The sequence below is a fragment of the Neltuma alba genome, unplaced genomic scaffold (assembly GCF_004799145.2).
Source record: "Neltuma alba isolate B1F8T4 unplaced genomic scaffold, ASM479914v2 tig00006653_pilon, whole genome shotgun sequence".
NCBI lineage: Eukaryota > Viridiplantae > Streptophyta > Magnoliopsida > Fabales > Fabaceae > Neltuma > Neltuma alba.
In genome coordinates this window covers 83,937-107,422 of record NW_021634531.1, presented here as the reverse complement: position 1 = coordinate 107,422, position 23,486 = coordinate 83,937, and the positions used below count along the sequence as shown (strand labels likewise).

Genomic DNA, 23,486 nt, shown 5'->3' with positions numbered 1-23,486 from the left:
CTGAAAATAGGGGATCGGGCAATGATTAAGGAATTGTTATTATCTATGTGGGGCCGATATTTGATTAGATAATTACTAATTGTATACTAATATGACAGTTACCCAATATGGTGGATACAGGTAGGTAGGTAACGACTCAAACCTCAGCTGCGTCCCCGTGTTTTACCCTTTTGCAATTGCACGAGCAAAAGGCTTCCTATTCATTATTGTTAATTATTACCTTCGATTTTTAATATAAGAGTTAGTTAACTAATTTGAATGGATTAAGTAAATTAGTTAACTAGTTATTTGTAATAAATTAGTTAAATTAGTTAAATATTCTTACTAATTAAGTGTATTAGTTACCACTACTATTACTACAAAGACTACCTTAAAAAATAAATAAACATGAGAAACAAAGTAAAAATTTAAAAAGGTAAAAAGTTATATGATAGGTTCAATTGGTTGCCCCCTTCTTGTATCGATTTTGACAGTTTAAGACCGTAGCACACATTTTTCATTAGGAACTCAACTTGATATACTAATGTGCTTGTGCATATAATTAACTTCCCATCTCTCATAGATTTGATAGATTATTTGCTTAAAAATCCCTTTTTAAAATAAATAACACGGTTTTGGTCAAATAGTATAGTTAATCAACGTAGACAACTGGTAAACTTATGCCTCGGCTGGGTAAAATTAAGGGGGAATTAGGAGAATAAATTACTCGCCCTAAACCATGGACAAAACTGGTATAGAATCAGTCGATTTTGTTCTCTTCTTTTTTTTTCCCCCTTCTTATTCAAGTGCTAAAAATGGGAAACTTATGGCACAAGGGGCGAGACATATGTGTGTGTATATCATAAGATTCAAATTATAATATATATACTTAAATTTTGAATTATTATTTTTTAAAATATAAAATATATAAATTTTTAAAACTACATTTTTACTTCTTATCTTTACTTGCTGTATTTTTTTTTAATTAATTTCATTGCTGTTGTTTATTTAAGGTCGATTTTTATATATTTTTGTTATATTTTTCCTATTCTTATAATTCTCTATATACTCCATATAATTCTTAATATGGCTCACTTTTTACCACCTTTTAAAAAGTAAAAAGGGTCAAAGGTTAAAAAAATTCTAATAACTTTTAAGCTTTAACATTACTTTTATTAAATCCATTGAATTCCAAGCACTTAACATATTTATAAGGATGAGGCATACATGTCAACTTTTTTGGGTTTTTTACACACGATCATCTGATTGGATTAAATCGGAGTATTTTCAGGTCTGACCTTCCCATGATTAGCTCATGAAATAAAACAACCGACTCAATACCCATTGAGGAAGTAAAATAATTAATGTGTAAACATAGTTAAATAATTTCCAACTAGGATCGAAATGAAAAAATCTTCTAGGCGGTAAACAACATTAAAATTAGGGTAGTGATTAAAATTTATTAATTTAATTGTAACCAGATTCACTGCAATTTAACCATTAAATTGCAAATCAACATCTTAACCGATTAACTTGCGCCGATCTTTAATACTCGCTCTTGTATAAAAGCATTGACCACCAAAACTTTTGTTTTAAATACAAGCAAATCCTTCCATTTATGGATGCAGTCTTTAATAGAAGATGTCAACTGTCCTTTGGATGAGGACACATATATGCGTTTAACGATGCACTTAACTAAATTGTATTAAACATTAGTAGTAGGAATATCTTAAAAATCAATTTCAAACATTATTAAAAGAGACGCGAGATCCCCCCCCCCCCCAAAAAAAAAAAAACTCATAATCATGTTCCTCTCCTAAAATGAACACGCCAGCACCCCTGCAACTCACATAAAAGCCAGGAACACGTTGATCCTATTTCCTAGGTATTACCTTCGTTATCCGCTTAGCTGTGCAGAAGGATCCTTTTGATGCATCACAAACTAAAAACCAAAAAATTTCCATTTCCTTACCAGACCTTGAAGGAATTACGCAGCTGCCATGAAAAAAGAACCTCAAGGCTGACCTGCAATATCAATCAACGATGCTAATAGCGCAATTCACTGGCCTTGATGCCATAGTATGCAGCAATCATAGCTAATCTTCCCAATAGCCAAACACATTTAACCTCTCAACAAAGAAGTTTCGGCAAAGTTCCATGGTACACCAACTTTAGCAACATCAAAAATAAGCAAAAGCACCATATCACACCAAAAGAAAATTCTCTACAAAGTGGTAGAAAGGATGGTTTTATTTAACATCGATTTGAGTTGAACATAAATAGCTGATCCTCGATTCTTCCCTGCCACCCGTTTCTACATCGCTTGCTGGAGTGTACACTTCTTCTCGCTTTCTAGACAACGGATTCTAGACAACGGACACGGACAAAGAAACGTAAAAAAATCAAATTGTACATTGACCAGAGGGGGGGCGGATGGAAATCTACAGTTTGCTCTGTGAAAGTCAAAGTAAAATTTTACAGCCATCTCAATTGAGAAATGCGGCACCATATTGTCGAGCTTCAACGCAGTCATGATCCTGTCAAACATGGAAAACGCACAACATCAGCAGCCAACAGGACAAGGTAGCCTCACCAATCTACAACAGTAACTCTTCTCTCAAATCATGCATCCGCTCTTTGCTACCATTCCCTCAACCCAACCAGCCATGTCACAAGTGGTGAACCTATGTCAATTAGGACACAGACCTACAGGTGGAGTGGCTACACTTAGCTTTTACTCTTACAAGCCAACTCCAGTTTTAAAGTTCAAGTACCGAACAAGAAAAAACTCAGCTTACTCCTAGACTTGGCAGCTTTCAACAATGCAGTAACCAGATCAGCTTTCCAAATAACCAATGCCATTACGCTTTCTTTTGTTAGATTTAGAAAAGAAGCAAATCTGAGCCCAGCTCTTCTTTTGCTTTAGTGACTGTGACTTAACGTCCCTCTTTTCCCTTTTCTCCACAAGCTCGGCCATGAACTGGACAACAGCCTGAGATTCAGCAAGACATGGAATTATATCTAGACTAATGAAAGGTCCTCATTGGCATCAAAATAAATACACGAGAGACAGAATATTACCCGTGCTCCCATTTCAGCTATATGTCTTGGTGGCACTTCAAGAGGATTCTCCTCAACTCGTAGGACACGTAGTTTAGTGAGCATCTTAAATGAGTCAGGGAGCACACGTATTTGATTATTGCTGATATCCAATTCCTCAAGCATCTCAAGGTTCCCAATAGATCTTGGTATGGATCGCAAGTCAGCAAAATTGTTTCCTATGTTTATCTTGACCAGAGAGGTTGCAAAACATAAGCTCTCAGGCACTGACTCAAGCTCATTGAAACTGACGTCAAGTTCCTTCAGGTTTGTCAGAGATGACATTGTTGTAGGTAGTTGTTTAATGTTATTGTACCGCACAGACAGAATCTCAAGGCTCTGAATTTTACCTACAGCTTCTGGTAGGGCTTTTAGCCGATTATAATCAACACGAAGCTCTGTAAGAGAAGAACACTGACCGATAGAATGTGGAAGTTCTTCAAGATCATTTGTCTCTGCATTCAATTTTTTTAAGTTAATAAGTGACGCTATAGAGTCAGGAAGAGCAGAAAGTTGATTTGAGCTCAAATCAAGTTCCCGGAGACGTATTAATCTGCCAAAAGAAGCAGGCAGAGATGATAACTGGTTTCCTCTCACATCAAGATAGAGCAAACTAAGGAGATCTCCAATAGAATCTGGGAGCTCAGTGATCCTGTTAGAATGCAAATCCAATCTAGTTAAAGATGAAAGGCCTCCAATTGTAGAAGGTAGGGCCATAATCCGATTCTCAGATAAATCTAAGGAGATCAAATTCGATAGCTTCCCCAACGAATCGGGGAGCCAATCAACTTGGTCCATCAACTTGTTCTGAAGGCTGAGATCACGAGTACCTTTCTTGGCAGAAACTTCGATTAAACTGGCCAGCTTTATTAAACTCAATTTATCACCATCTTGGCCTGCAAAACACATTCCATCATAGCAAAACAGTTACCTTCAGATGAAGTTCACAACAAAATATGCAGACCAAATGATATATACTAAATATGGACATCTGATTGTACACAAATTTCAGAAGTCAAGGTTCGGCGTCAACCTCAAGTTGAAGAGCAAAATGGGTGTTAGCGGCAGAGACTGAAGCCCCCAAACAAAAAGGAATTTGACTGATGTAGAGTGACATTTATTCTTACCTGAATTGGTCGCGGGTTTTAGTGACGAATCCAATATCTGGGGTTTCGAAGCGATATTTGGTCCAATTCCATACCCGTCCCCGAGGAATGATGCCTTCGACTTGTTCACATAACTGTCATCTCTTGTAAACAATTGCGGTGTCTTTGCGGGTTCTTTCTCGGCGTTGAACAAGCTCGAAGGAGCGGCAGAAGCGGCAGCTGGCTGTGTATTCATGGGCCGCCAAACTGAAGCAGAGGCCGAATTCTTTGAGATGCCGAATGAAGTTGTGGGAACGGAACCACTGGAATGATTGGACCTGCGAGAATTTGAGTTGGCGGGAGAGGAAACGCATTTGGATGCTCTCTGAATCAAATCATCGAACAGCGAATGGACGTTTTCGAGATCAAGCAATTTCAGAGCCTCCCTCTTCTGCTCTTTGCTCTGAAAATGAATCAAGTTCTTCTGCATCTCTTGCAGAACCATGAACAGTTCGTCTGGCACGGCGGGGCTCTTAGTTTGTTTAGATATGGCTTCAAATCTAGCTTGGTCTTCTTTCTCAACATTTATTATCAAAACTTTTGCCGCTTCAACCTCATCAATTCCCGGTCTGGCGGGTAAAGATCTGTGAATTCTCATGATCTCTTCCACCACTTCGTCCACTGATGGCGCCGACGTCGACTCCATTCCCTTCAAATCCTAGTATTTCACTATCCACACAAACAACCAGATTTTGATCTCGACGAAGATTCAAAACTTTGAAATCATAAAGAGCTCCCCGTTTAGAATCAAATTGCTTCCTCTGCAAGCAGTCGAAATCCGTAACGCCCAAACTTCAAAGACGACAAAGGATGAGAAATTGAAACCGAATTTGCGTCTTCAGCTCTCTAGAACTGCAAGAAACAAGAGTAAAATAATTAAATGAGGACTCACGACTCACTATCCACAAAATATTTGAAAAAGAAAATAAACTATACATAGATACCTTCCTTGTCAATATATACAAAATAACCCAGAGCCAACCCAATTATTTCGCAATTTGGGTCCATTACCCAATCATACAAAACCAACAACCTTGCCAATCCACTTCCGCAATCGGAAACCGGGTTAAATCAAATACGCATATTGAATCTTACAAATAAGATAAACCCAGAGCACTGAATTCAATTCAAATGTAAACAGCAAGACAGCAATAGTAACAAATTTTTTTACCTGAGCAATGGTAACAAACTTCGCACTTGAACTTTTCAGCGAGATGAGTCGCAACAAAGAAGTGAGAAGAGGATGCAGCCACGGTACTGGAGTAGAAAATTCGGAGACTAAAGTGGAAAGGCTTGCCTGAACTGCACAGTCTCTTCCCAGACATCAACAGCTAATTCGACGGATTTCTCTGTCCGAAGAAAATCTGGAATTCGCGGTCGTTCGTGAGAAAATAAACTATGCCCAGCAAATCGCCACTTCCTTTTGGGGCAAAAAATAAATAAATAAATAAATACTGCTTGTCTTCCGGCTGCTCGTATTCACAATTAATACTCTTACAATTATTACAGTTACAATTATATTATAATATTTATATTATAATAATACTCCTCTAATCATTAATATAAAATCTAATTAATTAATTTAAAAAATTTATTAAGTTAGTTATTTATAATAAATATATGTTGTCTTTTTTAGAATACCCTTACTAATAATGTATATTAACTAAAACTACTATCTAATAGAATTTTTACAATTTGCAACTATCACAGGGATTATTTTAAAAAGAATAAATAAATATAAAAAATAAAGTAAATTAAAATATTATATTTAAAATCAAATTAAAAGTTAAACTAACTTTTATGCTAATAACATGGTCAAAGAAAAAAAAACTAAGGCATAAGAATTATAATTACCACTATTAATTTATTACAATTATATTTCCATGATTACAATATGGGTCAAATGGGGTTTCTTTTTACCTTGGCATTTCAAAAGTATTCTTCATTAGTTGGATTCGAGTTAATTAGGAGTTCGTGTCAAATTGCTTCTTTCTTGCTTTCTTTTTTTACTCCTCTCTCGGAATATAGTAGCAAGCTTTTTATAATCTCCATCCCCAAATAAAATACTGTATATAGTTCAAGATTTCATGATATTTGGGAAAAAAAAAAACCATTTTATCAAATACTACGTAATACAGCTCTTTTTAATGATTCGTCCTCCACCCTTAATAAATTATCTTTTTAAAAATTGCTCATCTTTAATTTGGAAGAAATAAATTTTAATAAACAAGGACAAATTTTTTAATATACTTAATTTTAACAATTATCTACTTCATTTAGGAATAGAAGGAGTGCTCCATTCAAAAAAGGGAAAATTAATCCTGAAGTCCTTATACTTTATATTAATTTTGAATTAGGTCCTTATAGATTAGTTTCTTTGAATTAGACCCTCACACTTAAGTCTATTAAACCTGTTGGTCCCTGAACCCTTAACACCGTTAATATTAGCTGAGTTGGCTGAATATATTTATCCACATAAGCCGCGACTTGTTTCCCTCCTTGTGCATAAAAAAAAAAAATATCATGAACGCCCAAGATAAGGTCCATATCTTCGCCGTCACTCTTTACTGTAACATCGCCATCGAGATCATGAATGCCAAACAAGCATCGCTCCTCGTGTTCAGATCCTAGGACGAAATCTGGAGAATTAGGCTGGCCATACACCAAGCCATATAGCAAAATCATGAGCAAGAGTGAACTGACATTTCTTATTGAGCACAGTACTCCCTTAAACCCACTAAATCCGTCTTTTTTAGCTTCATGACAGCAGAGGGGAAGGCCATGATTTCTTTTGTTCTTTAATTTTTGTATTGAGCCCAAGATGTTTTTCCCCCCTTTTTTTGTAAATTTTACACCTTCCTATTACTCAGACCTCAGGTACTCATGTTTGTCCTCTTTTGTCCTGTTCATCAAAACCACCATTGAAAATATCGACCAATACAACCATTGTTCAGAAATCATGACCCTTACATATTTAAAGTGAAAATTATTCAAGAGTTGCATATATCTATTCTTCTTTTCAAGCCCAAGACCCATCAAAACCCAAACTCACAGCTTCTATGTTGGCAGATCCAGGACGTGTTGATTGTATGGTCCTGATGGAGGAAGGGAGGTGCTGGGGGAGATCAGTAGCGGATGAGGGTTCTATCTTTCTCTTTTATACTTTAATTGCTTTGACACTGTTAATTTCCCGAGTTTTATCCTAGAAGATGAATACAAGGGATGCTTGCTCCTGGGAATGATGTTCCGGATGTCGGCGGTGAGGTTATAGCAAAGCGGCGGGCATTTTTTAATTTTTTGTACCAGTCAATATCGATGTTTGTAGATATTTTGTTTATTCAGTAGTGGAAGGGTGACAGCTCATATTTTTTTAATTCAAATGGCAGCACAGTCAGCAGCCAACTCATTCATTTTTCAGCCACTTCACCTAACATTAACGATGTTAAATGCCGAAGGACCAACGTGCTTAACGGGCCTAAGTGCGAGGACCCAATTCAAACAAATCAATCTATGAGGACCTAATTCAAAATTGATGTAAAGTATAAGGACTTGGGGATTAGTTTTCCCTTCAAAAAATTAACTAAGATTTATTGATTTTGGTTATTTTCTAAAAAATTCTTATAAACAGGGAACGGAGGAGTACTAAAATAAAATATTCGTGATAATAACAGTTCACGATTCGTGAGGGTGGAAAGCCAAAAGAAATTTGAGACTCGTGAGGCGTGTTTTCTCCCCCGAAATGAAAGTTAAAATTCAAGTGAATAACGTGAAATCGACTACGACTGATAGGAATCTTTTTTTTTTTTTGGTCAGAATATAGGATTCTAAATTTATGAGTGAATTATATTGGCTGGCAAAAAAAATTAATTTTGATTTAATTTTTGAATACATAACGCACGAAAGGATGTGTTAATTACGGCCTCACATCATTAATATCAGATTCACTTAATCAATTTAGGGATATTAAAAAACTAATTAAGTTAATCGTTTTTAAAAAAATATTTGTTGATTTACTAATTGATTTTTCTCAAAAACCCTCTTAAATAATTTGAACTAAAAATAAACCATTTTAACATATGCACTCAATAAGGAATAGATAGATTGGAAAAAAATATGTGAGACAAAATCAATTAAAATCTTATATTTAAAACCAAATTTAATACCGAGTTAGTTTTTTATATTAGGGATAAGAAGTTATTTATAATTAAATATTATAAATACCTCCTGATAATTTTTTCTGGAGGGTCTAAAGTCTTGTCACGTTAAAAAACCAGAGTTAATATTACTGTTAATACTTATAATTTTGGTTTTATGTCCTGTAGCTTTAAATGACTAGTTTTGATCACGCAAATTTACGACGAGTTGGTTTGAATTTAACAAATTGTCCTTATAATTTTGTTTTGGTTCTTATATTCAAATTCAGATCAAATTCTTGCGGAACTATAAGACCAAAACCACAGCCAAAATTCAATTAAATTAAACCGTAATGACTAGTGATAATATTAACGTAAACAATCATCTCCTTACCATATTGCTCAACAACTCAATTGATGAGGGAAAAAAAATAAGGAAAAACATATCCTGGGAAAAGGGGGGAGAGCTGCCAATTTTGAGTATAAGCAAAGATTTGAGAACCCGGACTAATGATTAATTTAAACTTTTTAAATTTAAAAATTTCAATTAATTATTCTTTTAAAAAAGTGGTAATTAAAAAAATCAAGTGTGAAAATATTAGTTAATATTGGACAAAATTTTTCCTCCAGAAACTCTCAATTTTGGAGGGAGGGGAGGAGTGGGGCCAACCGAGATGTAACAATCCTTTTTTTTTTTTGGGCCTTTGGTCTGAACCCCTTGTTGATCTCTGAACCAAACAGTGCCTAGGTGTATGGTCTTGATACTCTCCGCTGGTAAAAAAAAAAAAAAAATGCTCTTGATGCTCTCCAGAAGTACCTCCGGAGTCCCCCTTCGCCGGCGGTGTATCAGATCGTGTGCTGTTAGTTGCGGAGGAGCGCCTGGTATTTTATATTTTTATTGGCTAACGGTCGGGCGGCGTAGAAAGCTGCGATCCCAATGAACCCCGAGTCCATAAGACCGTAAGTCGAGTTCACCCCAAAAGGTCGCCATAGAAAATCCGTGGGCGCCAAAAATTAAAATGATAGAAAAGGGGTGTGTGATTTTTTTTAAGAAGAAGAAAATGGAAAGGGATGGGGGACACGTGGTAGTTGAGGGCCAACGGGATACAGCTGGCGGGGGAGTGGGGGTGCGTGACTGTGCATGGACGGTGAGGATCACGCGATAACCGCTTTTGATGGGTGAGAGCAAGGGATCAGCGCGCACTGCACGTCGAGAGGCCTCGCACTCACGTGCCACGTGGAATGCTATGCACCTGTTCCCTCTGAGAAGGCTGTTCTCTTTTTTTGACCAGCTGACAAGGCTGTGCTCGCTCCTCGACATAAAAGCCTATTTTTATTTTTTTCTCCAATACATGATTTCATCAATGCCTTGGATTTGGGACGGAGGCAGTAGTCAATGCGCAAAATGTTTCAGTTGGTGAACAAAACAGGCTTGAGAATTTGGGCCCCTGATTCATGGCTCGCTTTCCATGGGCTGCTTTTCATTCATGCCTTATGAGGCCTGCGCTTTTTGGACCCTCGGGCCTCAATATTTATTCAGCCATGTTGTACCCAAAAAAAAAATATATTCAGCCATGTCAATAAGCCTCATTAGCGTATCCATTCACCTTTGTCCGTTCCAACCCTTAGATAATTAATTTGAAAGGACTGAAAAAAGTTAGTTAAATTTATTAATTACAACAAATATATATTGAATTTTTTAAAAAATACTCCTCCGGTCCTTAATATAGGACCCAATTGGTGAGTTGATTTTGGTCCTAAATATAAGACCCATTTCTCATATTTATCAATTATCTTTAAATTACCCCTATAGATACTCTTTCAACCATAATCAAGTAGAAGAAAAAGATGGGGTATTGAGAAATATGATTATGGTATTTTAGGAAAAACGTGTCATATTTCTTATAATTAACTAACTTACCTAACTTCCTTAATCTAATCAAATTAGTTAAATGGGTCTTATATTAAGGACCGGAGGAGTACTATTTTTAATCATGTGCATTATAATTATGAGAGCTCATTACAATCAATATGAATATTTTAGATAAAATATTATAGATTTAGAAGGCGGAGTTGATTAAGGCTTATATTTAGAACTAAACATAATACTCTAACAGTAGTCGATTTGTTCATTATTGAGATTGGAATGAGACAGGTTTGATTCGGTTTATGGTGAATTTTATACTGATTTGGATTAAATTTCAATGAGGTATGCATGTGCTGGGCTTGTTTTTATTTGTTCCTTCTTTTTCTCACCTCTTCAAGTGGCATGACGACGGGGAAGTCTGTCTTTGTACATTATAGGACGTTTGGTTTAATTCTCCTATTGTCAAATCCCCTACTCAACTAAGAAAATAAAGTCCACTAAGTATGTCACTTTTCGCAAGGTGGCATGGAAAATGATTTAACATCTCCTAATCTCCGATTAAAGATGTCGTGTATTTTGGTCGAGGTAGGGTACTTAAATAACTGTAGTTCTTTTGGGGGGGGGGTGTGAAAATAATTGCAGTCCTAATAATCCACAGTTTACTTATTTAATACTCCTCCGGTCCTTAATATAAGACCCATTTAACTAATTTGATTATATTAAGAAAGTTAGGTAAGTTAGTTAATTATAAGAAAAGTTACACATTTTTCCTAAAACACCATAATCATTTTTTTTAATACCCCCTCTTCCTCTTCTACTTGATTATGGTTGAGAGAGTATTCATAGGGGTACTTTAGAGAAAATTGATAAATATGAGAAATAGATCTTATATTTAGGACCAAAACCAACTCATGAATTGGGTGCTATATTAAAGACCGGAGGAGTAACACCGCAAAATACAACTTCCTTATTAAGAGTGTATTTGGATTAGTGGTTGGAGAAGTTTTTTTTCCTCCTCAATTTGACTTTTGTAAAAGTCATATTAGGTAAAAGTTAGATAGTTTAATATGATTTATATTTGGACTGGCTTTTAGATAAAAAGTCAGTTTAAGAAACTGAAACTTATTCAGATGATTAATAAAAAGGTAAGTTTAGATGTAAAATGACTGAAAAAGATATGAATTTTATTAAGTAACACATATCTGATATTACATGTATATAATGTGACAATTGCAAAAGAAACATTATAAGTAAAATTATTATAAATAAAAAAATTAATTTATTAGGAAGAAATTGAAATTACTAGTCAAAATATAAAACAAAATTTGTTGGAGGGGTTGGTTTTTTTAAGATAATATTTATTTTTGTCTAAACATTTAATCAGTTTTTTCCCAACTTTGCCCCTATATATTCTCTTTTCTCTTTAATTCATTTGTTACATATTTTACTTATTCTTTTCATTATTAAGGATATATTTAAAAAAATACATGCCTTACATATTTATTATTTTACACGAATTTTAACTAATTTCTTGATGAACGTAAATGGATAAAATTTATCTTATTTTTTAAGCCAGAGAAAATACTTAATTAGATATATTTAATTAATAAAAATATATAAAAATTAAACTAGTAAATGGGCACAGCACCTCTATCCTTATCTTTTTATAGCTATAAATACATACAAAAGACACGCAGAAATAGGCTAAAACGTAACCAATGCTCCTAGCTGCTCCTTTCACTGCATCGTCCCGTGAAAAGCAAAAAAAAAAAAGAAAAAAAAGAGTTTCATTCCAAAAGCTTATCCAGCCTCAAAAGTTAGATTACAAAAATGTGAATCTAAACAATACTTTAACTCAAAACCTACTAAAAACCTAAGTGACTAAATTAAAGGCTCAGAAATTTATATAATCCTTTGAGATAATTAATTTTATATCTGAATATTATCCATGAGCATAAAAAAATTGGCAACAATACTTGTCTTTGTTTGATTATATCTATATTAAATGATCAGAATTCATGTTTAATCACTAAGTTACTACAGCTTGTTTTCAATACAAAACACAATTAACTAATTTAAAAAAATTTAAAAGCTAAACAAACTATTTAATTGATTATAAATTAGTTTATAAGCTAGGCAAGTGGGTTTAAATAAAACAATAAATATAAATATTTTAAAATAATTTATTTAATTTTATTAATCTTCCCAAATCAATTAATAAGACTTATATTAAGGTTTAGAGGTAGTACTATTTAAATGTATTGAGTTGGCAATTTTTGTTAAATAAGATTAACGGTATTAGCATTAAAAAGTTGAAAAATACATTTTATAAATTTAGTGAAATGAACTGAAATCTCATATAAAATTAAGCCACTTAGTATATTTTTTTACCTATAATTTTTTCTGAAAGAATAAGTGATTTTTTTCAAGAACAAAAACTCAAAGAAACTTGCCATGAACTCACACCCTACTTAAAATATAATTAATTATTAATTAACTGATATTGAAACACATGAAGCATAATTCAAAATTCATTCAGATATAACCTTTTTTTTTTTGTCTTTTGCCAGCAAATATAAATTTTTTTTAGGTTAAGATAATTTTTTATTCGTGAAATTTGGACTCATTTTGGTTTTAGTCATTTAAGTTTCAAATCCGTAGTTTTAGTCCTGGAAATTTAGTCCATTTTGAAACATTTTTCTCTGAAGGTGCAATGGTATTAAAATCTATTAAAGTGTTATTAATGGTTTTAAGAGTGGTGATGTGAACTCACTCAAATAACACATAACTGAATCTTGTGTGCATAACAGAATGTAGTATAGTTATTAATTCCTAAATGAATAATGATAAAGAAAAAAATAGGGGCCTAAGCAACTGCATTTCAAGGATCTGTTGTTTTTTTTCTTTCCTGTTACCAACATGAGATCTGGTTAGATGCCATTTGGTAAGTTCATATCGTCACTTTAATATTATTTATGACACTTTGATAGATTTTAACAATGTTACACCTATAAAAACTAATATTTTTAGATAGATTATATTTTAAAGACTAAAATTATTGATTTGAAATTTGAGAAATCAAAATTTAAAATAACTTCATATTTAAAAGGGTGTTTGGGTAAGAATAAAACCATAATTTTAAAAATACTTTTAAGATATATAAAATAAATATGTAAAGAAAATTTCGATTTACAGAAAAGTGTTTCTAAAATAATTATAGAATTACCCAAACACTTTAAAAGAAATCATGCATCTATGAGAGAGTTTTCACGCCAGGCCATGCTGGCCTTGTTTGGACTAGGAATGGGTACCCCCGAATAAGTGTTAAAAAAAAAAGGGAAATTCCGCGTAGGTATAAAACGACTTCCACTGGTTTTGGGGAAACCCTCAGTGTTGCCCCTTCTTCGTAGCCGTCACTCCTCTTCCGACGAGGTGCTGGCAGCAGAGGTGGCAGCCCATTGTCATCGTCGCTGCGCAGTTTCGTCTCTCGTCTGCAAGTCTCGCTTGGTATATCATTGTTTGGGACTTTTTCCGTGACGACTACTGTACGCAGGATCATCGGCCACTGCATTTTCCTGTAAGTTTGCCCGATTGTATCTCGCATCTTATGAATTTTTGACGTCTGACGATGGCCACTGTGGTAATGCTGCTTGATTTTAAGAAGCTAAGGCATTCGCATATATACATACATCAATACACAGTTTTTCCCCCTCCCTTGTTCGGGGCTGATTGGGGGAAGTTAAAACTCCATTTTTTGTCGGGTTATAGAGTTGAAAGGGATGGGGAGGGGTCGGATATTATATCGGTGTCCGCCCCTGTTGTCAATTCTTATTTATTAGCTAGGATTTTGATTTGTTTAAACGAGTAATATGTTGCTCTCAAAAATTTGTAATGGCTTACTGAGTTAAGGATTTTAGTTCGTTTAAATGAATATTATTTTACTCACAAAATTTATAATGGCTTGATGAATCTTGGCCTGAAAAATTGGCTCAATGATTCAATTCGTTCTTTATGTTTCTTGACTAACGTCCAGTGATGGTCATGGTTACCTTCCTGAAGCATTTTGTTACGTAGCCATTTACCTCAATAGGAAAAATATGTTGGGGAGGGGAATATTGTTGTGCTGAACTCTGGGGTTTTCAACTTGTAGGTGTAATTGAAATCGTTCTTCGCCGCCAGACCTGTGAAGCAGACTCAGTGGCGCCTGGGATAAAGGCCATGGGAAGGGAACTGGCAAGTGACAAGGTGGAGCTTCATGAGATGGAGAATGATGATTTCAGTGATTTGGAGTTAATTTACCATGTCAGAGATGCCCTTATTTCAGTCCAACTGGTATGGTTCGTCAAAGCTGAAATTCCTATCTACTGTAAATACTCAGTTCTTGGTCAATTTTTGGCTACATAATCAATATAGAGGACCTAAGAGTATAAGCGTCTGGTTTATTTATTTTCTCTCGATAAATAGAGCTATTATAGATATTGATTGCTTTTATGTTTGAAATAATAATGGCTAGTTAATAAAAACAGTTGCCTTCTGTTTGTGCAGGGTAATAGGGATAATTATAACGAGCTTATTGGACATTTACACCCTAAGCAGCGTCCTACTGCTGATCAGGTTGCTCTACTCGTGGTAGGTTCTGACTTGCAGCTCATGTTATGATGGTTTTCTCATCTTTTAATGGGTTTCTTCGTGGGCTCTTCTGACCAACTTATTTGTATGTTTTTAGACAACTTTAAAAGCACTCTCTGGAGCCGTATCCTATATAGATATTGTCCACCATGAGGCTCTTATTTTCGCTGTAAGCTTTTATCGATCTCATTTATTTTTTTGGCTCTTCATGGTCTGTGATCGTATTTGAACTTATTCCTGCATAAATGTTCACTTTGGTCATGATTTATACTAATGAAACGGTTTATCCAGGTGTCTAGGCTGAGTATGTGGAACTATGGAACTGATGTTATGGATGCATTACTTGAACTGATCATATCATTGGTGAATGATTCCGCAGACCTGTCTTATAATTTCTTCTGTAGTAGCATTTTTGTAAACCTTTTACCGAAGCTTCCCATATTTCTTTCATTGCAGGCTGCCTCCAATGGAAAATATGTTGATTTATGTTTGGATATGCTAGTGAGGAATTTTGTGCCACCTTTTTACTTCATAGAAATGCTGAAACAGCCACGTGGTATTACTAGAAAATATGAGGTTTTGTCTCGTGTGCATGCAGCATTGAAAGATATAGCTGATTTGGTGCCTCTTGCCCCAATGCGCCTATCTCCAATAGTTGTCCAGAGAATGCCAAATGTTTTCAGTAAGGAACATGTGAGTCTAATTTAGGCTTTGATGATTTCTCAAATCATGATACCATGACGGATTGGAAAGCTCTCTTGTTGAACCTTGACTAGTAAAACGTATTGAATTGTGAGATTCCAGCAAAAAATAATATTTAATATGACATATGACATATGCATATTTTTGTAATGTTCAATTTATCCATTCATTCATATCACTGACTTGGTGACTTTGGTGTGAAATTCACAATTTTTCAGTACTTTCAACACAAAATGTTCAAACAATTGGTTTGAGCTAGATATTAATCTGCTTAAATTAATATACTATGTTTCATGCGTTGGTTTATCAGCAAGCTTGATTTTAGTTTGCACTCTACTTGTTGTGGTCTCCATTATTCATATTCATCTGAAGAATTTGAATTCGATTCTGGATGTAAATTGATATTAACCAAACTGCTACTTGCAGTAGAGGAAAACAATTGTTAAATTATACTCTCCAAGACATGCTGAATATTTTTTAGGTTGTTGTAGACATGCAAATATAGTTTGTTTCAACGTTTTTTTTTATTGATATTTCCTTCAATATTTTTCAGTATCACAATCATGCTTGTGTGGTTTTTATTCTTAAGAGGTGTTTTGCATGAAAGTAAATGTCACAGTTATGATTGTTCATAGCAAATAAGTTCTATGTTGATTGTAGGAAATTGTCATATATGTGGAGAATATGTTAAGGCTGGAGAGTGGTGCAATTGGTGAGATTGTTGGTGTAACAATGCTTCCTGCACTGGTGGATAGGATGATAGAGTTGGATGTAAGCCGATGGCGCCTCCCTTGATTGTTTGGTCAAAGAAAAGTGGAGTAATTTGGTCACTAACTTTTCATATTTATCTAATTTTGTTTAGGTGGAGATTGGATGGGATGGTAATTTACAAGATGAAGCTAAAGACATATTCGATATGGAGTTGGAAGATGTTGCTGAACATGTAGATGACCATGAGCATGATGAAATGGTAAGATGCACGCAATTTGATGTTAAGCATCTCATTTATGAGACAATGCTGTGTTGAGATTTTGAAGATGCATTGATTATTATAGCCAAGCTGGGTTTGTCTCTGCTCAACAAAGAACCAATCCAACTTGATAATTGAAGTTTAGTTTTGGCCAGGGAAATTTCTTGCTTCTGTGTTCATCTCAGCTTGTGTTGAATTTGTGTGTTAAATATTATATGTTGCAAAATAAAGTAACTTCATCCAGAGGTTGGCAAAGGTGAGTAAAGTGCATAAGGCACAGGTCATTTAAAATGCCATTGGTGAGAGAGGCTATTAGGCTAATAGGGTGTACCGTGTAACCCGAATGAAGCAAGGCTGTATTAAATATCTTGGATCAAGGCTCTATGCTAACCTTCCCCGTTCGTCATCCAGATACCCTAGGGCTCCAATGTTGCTCAACTTGATAGAAGTTGAAGGTGCCGAAGGCATTGCAAGGCAAGTGTCACAAACCAATTCCATTGCCTTTCATGGTGTAATGAGAGTTGGACTTCTTTAATATTGCATCTTAGCACGTTAGAAGTGAGAACTACTTTTCTTTGTTTTATGTCTAACATCAAATGTAGTGTTACTCGGATGTTTAAGAAATTATAAACATACCGAAGACAACGATAATAAGGCTTACTTAACCCATTAGGCGAGGTCAACTACATGGATCACATGATGTTATTATGCTCTATCAGGATTAATTTTTAACCAAAAGGTCCCAATTAATAACTTTATTGAGTGTTTTTTTCTTTTTTGGATTTCCTCTCTCCTTTTTTAGATAACTCCATACAGCTTGTTCTACCCTCTTCATTGGCACCTCCAATGGTCTTTTTTATATATGTCTAAACCACAATTCTCTGTTAACCAAATATAAATATTACATCACATAAATATGTTCCGGCAATTTGTTATGCGTGAAAGAACCATCCAATTGACCATTTCACCCACAAAAACCCCTTTGGTTCAAAATTTGACCTGTGGGATTTTGAACTTTCCTTGACGCTAACCATCCAACTGTTCAAACTTTATTAAACTACCCAGTTTTCTATCCTAATCAAACTTTATTAGGCTATCCAAATTCACTCTATCCATTTCTTTTAAGTCCTAATATACATTTTGGTATGTGTTTGAGAACTTTTAGTCACCAAGACTTACAAATGATGATGATTCAAACCTCAATATTTTTGTGTTATTTTGATATATTAATGCGGGATGTTATGTGCCTTTAGCCTTGTCAATTGTTTTAAATGTTATTTGTATTTTGTTGGAGGGAAATAAATTTCTGTTCTATATTTTGGTCTTACATAATATGTCCTGTCTCTGAGGATGTACTAATAATGAATGCTTGTCATTTCATGGTTATTGTTTTTTTTTTTTAACAGCTGTCAAAAGGGTCCTTGCGTCGTAAATGTCTACAAGGGAACTTAGTGGCAGAAAAGTTAGACAGTCTGATGGTGCTGACTTTTGAGCATCTTGAATCCTGTCAAAGCAGCGGCCGTTTGGCTCAGGTATTTCTCCTAGGTGTTATTGAATTTTTTGTTTTTAACTAATTTATGCATACATGTTGTATAATTGATTGATCGTTATGTGTTGGCCAAACTCGTTCTGTAGGTCTTCGATGTTCTTTTGACGTCGTTTCAGAAAACTGTATTAAATGCATACAAGTCAAAATTTACCCAGGTACTGCATGCACTTTTATTTCTTAATTTCCTCTTTCTAATTTGCTTGTGCTGTGCTGTTATATTTCAAAATTTTGCTTGTACCAACTTTGAAAAATGTGTTATTAATTCTGCAGTTTGTGATGTTCTATGCCTGTGCTCTGGATCCTGGAGAATGCGGACTGAAATTTGCTATGGTGCTTGCAGATATGTTTATTTGTGAAGTTAATCCCCCTATAACTAGGTAGCATTTATTTCTTGTTTTGTGCTTTTGGAGTTTAATGTTCAGACCCACATTTCCTTCACACAATGTGAAGAATTAGTAAATGCCCAATGGCTCTCATGTACGGCTCTCTGCTGGGCCTTTCTCTTTGAAATAGGAAAAATTGAATATTTAAACTATTATTGCATTTAATGAATTGTCAATTCAAGATTATTAGTCACCGTGCTATGAGCTCTCCCTCCTTGCTTACATTATCTTGCTTTACCTCATAATAGGGTTAGCGTCATAAAATGCTTTCCGTAGTATCCTAAGTTTAGCGTCTTTGAAAACAGGCCCTGTACGCCACTGTGGATGACTTCTTGATTTTGTTAACGAAACTGAACTTCCCTGTAAGCTGCAACAAGGTGCAGCATTCAAGCATAATTTATGATGTTGATATCTTATTCCTATATTTGTTTCAGAATGAGTGCCGTTGCATATCTTGCTAGTTATCTATCTCGTGCAAAGTTCCTTTCAGCTGCATTGGTTACCAGCATCTTGCAGAGGTTTGGGAATATTATTGAATTAATCATACATGATCAAATTGATATATCTATTCTATGTTATTGTGATTATTATTTTTTTGATTTTTCAGGCTCGTAAGTTGGTGTTATGAGTATACCATGCTACATGATGTTGATATGAACCCAATGGCGCATCAAGTGTATTACTCGGGTTGCCAGGTGATTCTTGAGTCTCAATTTCTTCTATTGTGTGGCAGTGGGGGAAGATGGGGCTGCAGATGTGTAATTTCTCAAGTTCATTTATATTTATATTTTTGCATTCAATCATTTGATAATGTATTGATCTAATGTGAAATATTCGCTACTAATTCAAATATTAAAATGAATATAAATGTTCGCTAAGGTTGAAGCATACTAAATTTTTAGCTATTACTTGAGACTCTGTTTTTTATTGTTCATTTTGTTTTCCTTTATGCAGGCTATCATGTATGTGCTATGCTTTCGCATGAGATCGTTGATGGATGTCCCGCGGCTTAAACTTCAACTTCTCAATATGCCCATAGAGCCTATCCTGAAACATAAATTGAGCCCCTTGACAGTGAGAAATTCATCACATATTTTTGTCATGTTTTGTGGAGTGCATATCATACATAACTGAGTTGTTTTTTTTTCTTTTTTTTTTTAAACTCTATCTTGATATTCACCTGCCTTTAGCTGAGATGATGATTTTGTTTGGTTTGCCTTTTTAAAGCCCTGTGCAGCTTGTTTATTGTAAGATATAAGCTTGATATAATTCTCTTGAGCAGGTATGTTTGCCTACTGTTGTAGAGGAATTTCTTCGGCAAGCAAAGGCCGCTCGTCTTTTCACTACATCAGAGTCATTTGTTTTCAATGATGTGCTCGAATCTGATCTTTCTAGGGCTTTTGGTGGCATGGATAGGTTAGACATGTTCTTCCCATTTGATCCGTGTTTGCTGAAGAAAAGTGATGGGTAAGAGATCTTAGTTTTCTAGTAGTGAGAAATTTGTTTGAACTTGTACTATGCGTTCTTCCCTGTTTAAATTGTCTGCTGACTTTGTTTTTGCATTCTTCATCTTCCCCCAATTCTCTTTTTGTCGACTATCTGCAGATACATACACAAATATTTCATCTACTGGTCAATGGTGAGAACGACATATGATAGCGATGATATTAGTGACGAAGGCAGTGGCAGTGAGAGTGAAAATGATGATGCAATGATGATGGGGAGCTACGCAGAAAGAGGTCTTGATATTGAATCGGTCTTGAGTAGAATGTCCATCACGCCTAAGAATTCTTTGAAATATGGGAATGTGCGAATGCCCTCGAGAATCAGGCCATCCACTAGTCCGGAGTCATTGTGATGATGATGATACATAGCCTTATTTTATCCTTTCTACGTAGGGTTAGCCGGCCAATTTGCGACTATCTCAAGATCTTGGTCGCATTGGTAAGATGGATTTTGACCGTTTTGCGTGTTGCAATTTTTCAGGCCTAATGCATTCATGTAATATGTATCATAGTTTCCCCCGGTACTATTCAAACGAGCAAGTTGATGTATTCAACTATTTTGTGTATCAAAGTTTAGTTACCTCGAGTTTGGAGTGAAAATAATCGTTGTGAATCGTGTGTATATATATGGCTTTAAAGTTCGTTTTTGTCTTGAAAGTATTCATGAGCAAATGGGGTTATTCATTATTCAAATCCCCCCACCGGCGGGGTGGGTTGGTGTCCGTCTCTAAATTCGAGTGGAGATTCTACAAGCTATGCTGCGTTAAGTAATTTGTTTAGTTGCCATACTTAAACGGGCATCAAATAATTTTTCCATTAAAAATTACATTCTTTGAATAAATGATGCTAAAAACCATGTTCATCAAATATTTTTTCTTCTCCCGGATTTGATAGTCAGTACATCCGCACGCTTTCCAGTTCCCACCGTACTAAGTACATGTAATAATTGTGATTTTAGATAATTGTAAATTTAATAAATGACGCTAGTTATAAGTAATGCTAGTTAATTACGATTTTTGTTAGGATATTTTTTTTAAGTGACTTTAAGAATTATGATTCTATTTGGTTTTTATTTATTAAAATAACTTGTGGATGTATAATTACTACAAAGACATGAATTTAATAAATATTATTAAATATAATCATTTGGGGAAAGATTTTAGAAAGAGTGTGGGAGAATAAATTGAAAAACATTCGGTTGATAAAAATTGATGGGGATTTTTCATACGCATGAGCTAAATGTGTTTATCCTAAAAGTATGGTACAAAAATAAAATTACGATTTATTGGGATTTTATATAAATTATCCAAATAGGATAAATATACTTCATAATCACTTGTTTAGATTTAAATTGGCTTGTTTAAACTCCAATCGCTTAACCAAACAAACACCAAGTCTCATCTACCACGATTAGCATGCTAATGGGCTATTAGTTTGTGCTTGTCTAGTGTTATAAGTTACTTTTGAAGTCTAATAATCATTCCAAACTACTGAGACCAAAATGTCTCCGAACTGTGGAAGGTAGGGCAGAGCAACGGGCGGGTTGGGCTGCCCGGCCCCTAACCCGTAGCCCGCCCGTTTAAATTTAAACGGGTACGGGCTAGCCCGTACCCGTCGATACCTATTTTAAGCCCGTTGTTAATTGGGTTGGTTTAACTGGGCGGGTTTATGCGGGTTATGGGGAACCCGTTTAAGAAATAAAAATCTGAAACCTGCTCAAATGTAAAGACATGAAAATCTCATCTTATATTCCCATTCCTACTGAACCTTTTGCAGCTTAAAAGACATAAAAATCAAAATACTTTCTCTAAAACAGAACCAATTTTCACTAAAATAGAAACCAATGTTTGGTGTTCACCATCAAGGCAGCAATCACATATAAATATAAGCAAATACAAGCATTAAACTAACGAAAGTGATCTCAAATCTTACCCATAAATGTCAGACCCAAAAGGCAAGAGCTAACAAGAGTAAAATAAATGGAAGATTTGAAGCTGAAATGCAATGAAATATAGACAGATGAGATGAGACTAAGAGGTGAGAGAGACGCCGTCGATGAGGCTAAGAGGCGAGGGAGAGTGATAGGACTCCCAACGGACAGTACCATGGAGGTGATGAGAGAGGAGAGCTCATTGCTCAGATGCCAACAAGACTGAGCGTGCAAGACCCAAAGGCAAAAAGGCGAGAGTCGCCGTGGAACGTCAGTGCCAAGACTGAGTGAGCAACGCGTTGCTTGTGCATCTAATCACCTACACCATGTGCGTGAGAGACTGAGAGATCGAAAGGTGAATGGCAGCGTGAGGGGCTGACTATTGAGGGCTCTAAGCTTCTGAGATTCAGTCTGAGGCAGAGGCATAGCAGAATAAAAGTGGGGAGAGTGGGAGAGTTCGCAAGAAAGAGGAAAGAGGCGCCTCTCAACCTCACAAGTTAGAGCCAGTTTTTTTTTTAAAGAGAAAAAAAAAGTCTAAACGGGCGGGTACGGGCAGCCCGTGCCTTTGCCCGTAGCCCACCCATTTAATTCCTAAACCCGCCCGTTTAAGCCCGCCCGTTTATTTTTTTTTTTGGCAGGCTCAAACAGGCTCAATTTCTACGGGTTGCGGGTGGGGCGGTCGGGTTACGGGTAGTTTGCTCAGCCCTAGTGGAAGGTGTGAGCGTGCAAAAGACAGGGCCTTCCTTGATGTACCTCTTTCTCGCTTAACATGCGGGCTAATGAATTTATCCACCTCCACCAGCTGAAACCCAAGTCCAATGCCACCTCTATTTCTCCCTTACTCCAATATTCACATCGTGCCCATATCAGGATTTGGGGGAATAGGTCAGACGGAACATTCATTTGCTTTATCTAACAGTACAGAACTTAATGATGATATTAATATTATCTTGATATTTTAATGGGTTAATATAAACTTTGATCTCTCAAGTTTACCTTCAATTTGGTTTTAGTCCCTCAAGTTTCTTTTCATTTAAAACATTAGTCTTTATAACCTAATAAAAACTAGAGACCAAAATCTATGGTTTGAAATTTGAGAGACCAAAACCAAAATAAGAACTAACTTGAAGGACCAAAAATTATATTAACCCTATTTTAATCTAAGCAATAACTTCAAACTTAATCCACTAAACTGAAGTCTGAAACACAGAATAATCTTTTTAAAATGATCATGATTTCCTTTATCTTTTCTATTTCTTTACTTTTACAAACCCAAATCAAACCTTTTTTTTCTTCTTGTTATTTACCAAGAAACCCAAGTCACTCTATGCTACCACGTTTGAGAGGAGACGAGACTGAACCAGCGGCTGAACAAGGGAGAAGAAGAGGTCGAATGCCACAACCAGCTGAGAGATGCAGTGCAGGGTACTCTTTTAAGAGTGGTCCCAACCAGCTTAAGCTTTCCAGGCACTCTCCTTCTTTCGTGTAATAGAAGTTCCATATAAACAAAACAAATCTCGTACTAGCGGAGTGCTGATCTGGGCAATACGGTATTTTGAATTTGCTCGTTCTTTACTCCTTTCAGGCAACAACGG

At 35.4% G+C, this 23,486-nt stretch overlaps 2 protein-coding genes across 5 annotated transcripts; one reads left to right on the top strand and one right to left on the bottom strand.

Moving 5' to 3' along the window:
* Nucleotides 1-2,100: 2,100 nt before the first annotated feature.
* LOC114750810 (plant intracellular Ras-group-related LRR protein 4) lies at nucleotides 2,101-5,636 on the bottom strand. Its single transcript, XM_028939419.1, has 5 exons — nucleotides 5,395-5,636; nucleotides 4,206-5,075; nucleotides 3,061-3,974; nucleotides 2,778-2,971; nucleotides 2,101-2,516 (listed from the first exon to the last, which is right to left on the bottom strand). Exons 2-4 carry the CDS (start codon nucleotides 4,867-4,869, stop codon nucleotides 2,816-2,818), a joined length of 1,734 nt encoding a protein of 577 aa, XP_028795252.1. The 5' UTR covers nucleotides 4,870-5,075; nucleotides 5,395-5,636; the 3' UTR covers nucleotides 2,101-2,516; nucleotides 2,778-2,815.
* LOC114750809 (RNA polymerase I-specific transcription initiation factor RRN3) lies at nucleotides 5,445-20,618 on the top strand. Of its 4 annotated transcripts, none has more exons than XM_028939416.1 (17): nucleotides 5,445-5,455; nucleotides 13,671-13,800; nucleotides 14,374-14,555; nucleotides 14,769-14,852; nucleotides 14,950-15,021; nucleotides 15,144-15,215; nucleotides 15,309-15,545; nucleotides 16,215-16,325; nucleotides 16,417-16,524; nucleotides 17,931-18,056; nucleotides 18,160-18,228; nucleotides 18,344-18,450; nucleotides 18,891-18,974; nucleotides 19,064-19,151; nucleotides 19,411-19,530; nucleotides 19,739-19,923; nucleotides 20,062-20,618. In XM_028939416.1, exons 3-17 carry the CDS (start codon nucleotides 14,442-14,444, stop codon nucleotides 20,312-20,314), a joined length of 1,830 nt encoding a protein of 609 aa, XP_028795249.1. In that variant the 5' UTR covers nucleotides 5,445-5,455; nucleotides 13,671-13,800; nucleotides 14,374-14,441; the 3' UTR covers nucleotides 20,315-20,618. The 4 variants fall into 4 exon arrangements, with proteins under 4 accessions (XP_028795249.1, XP_028795251.1, XP_028795248.1 ...); XM_028939418.1 differs by having other exon boundaries at nucleotides 5,451-5,455; nucleotides 14,367-14,555; XM_028939415.1 differs by lacking the exon at nucleotides 5,445-5,455 and having other exon boundaries at nucleotides 13,620-13,800.
* Nucleotides 20,619-23,486: the final 2,868 nt, after the last annotated feature.

Excerpts from the sequence above, each read along its gene's own strand:
- LOC114750809 (XM_028939416.1), top strand. The coding sequence starts at position 14,442 with ATGGGAAGGGAACTGGCAAGTGACAAGGTGGAGCTTCATGAGATGGAG. Across the intron at positions 15,546-16,214 it reads ATGTTTTCAGTAAGGAACAT|GAAATTGTCATATATGTGGA; the intron begins GTGAGTCTAATT and ends TGTTGATTGTAG. Across the intron at positions 16,326-16,416 it reads ATAGGATGATAGAGTTGGAT|GTGGAGATTGGATGGGATGG; the intron begins GTAAGCCGATGG and ends AATTTTGTTTAG.
- LOC114750810 (XM_028939419.1), bottom strand. The coding sequence starts at position 4,869 with ATGGAGTCGACGTCGGCGCCATCAGTGGACGAAGTGGTGGAAGAGATC. Across the intron at positions 3,975-4,205 it reads AAAACCCGCGACCAATTCAG|GCCAAGATGGTGATAAATTG; the intron begins GTAAGAATAAAT and ends TGTGTTTTGCAG. Across the intron at positions 2,972-3,060 it reads TAGCTGAAATGGGAGCACGG|GCTGTTGTCCAGTTCATGGC; the intron begins GTAATATTCTGT and ends GCTGAATCTCAG.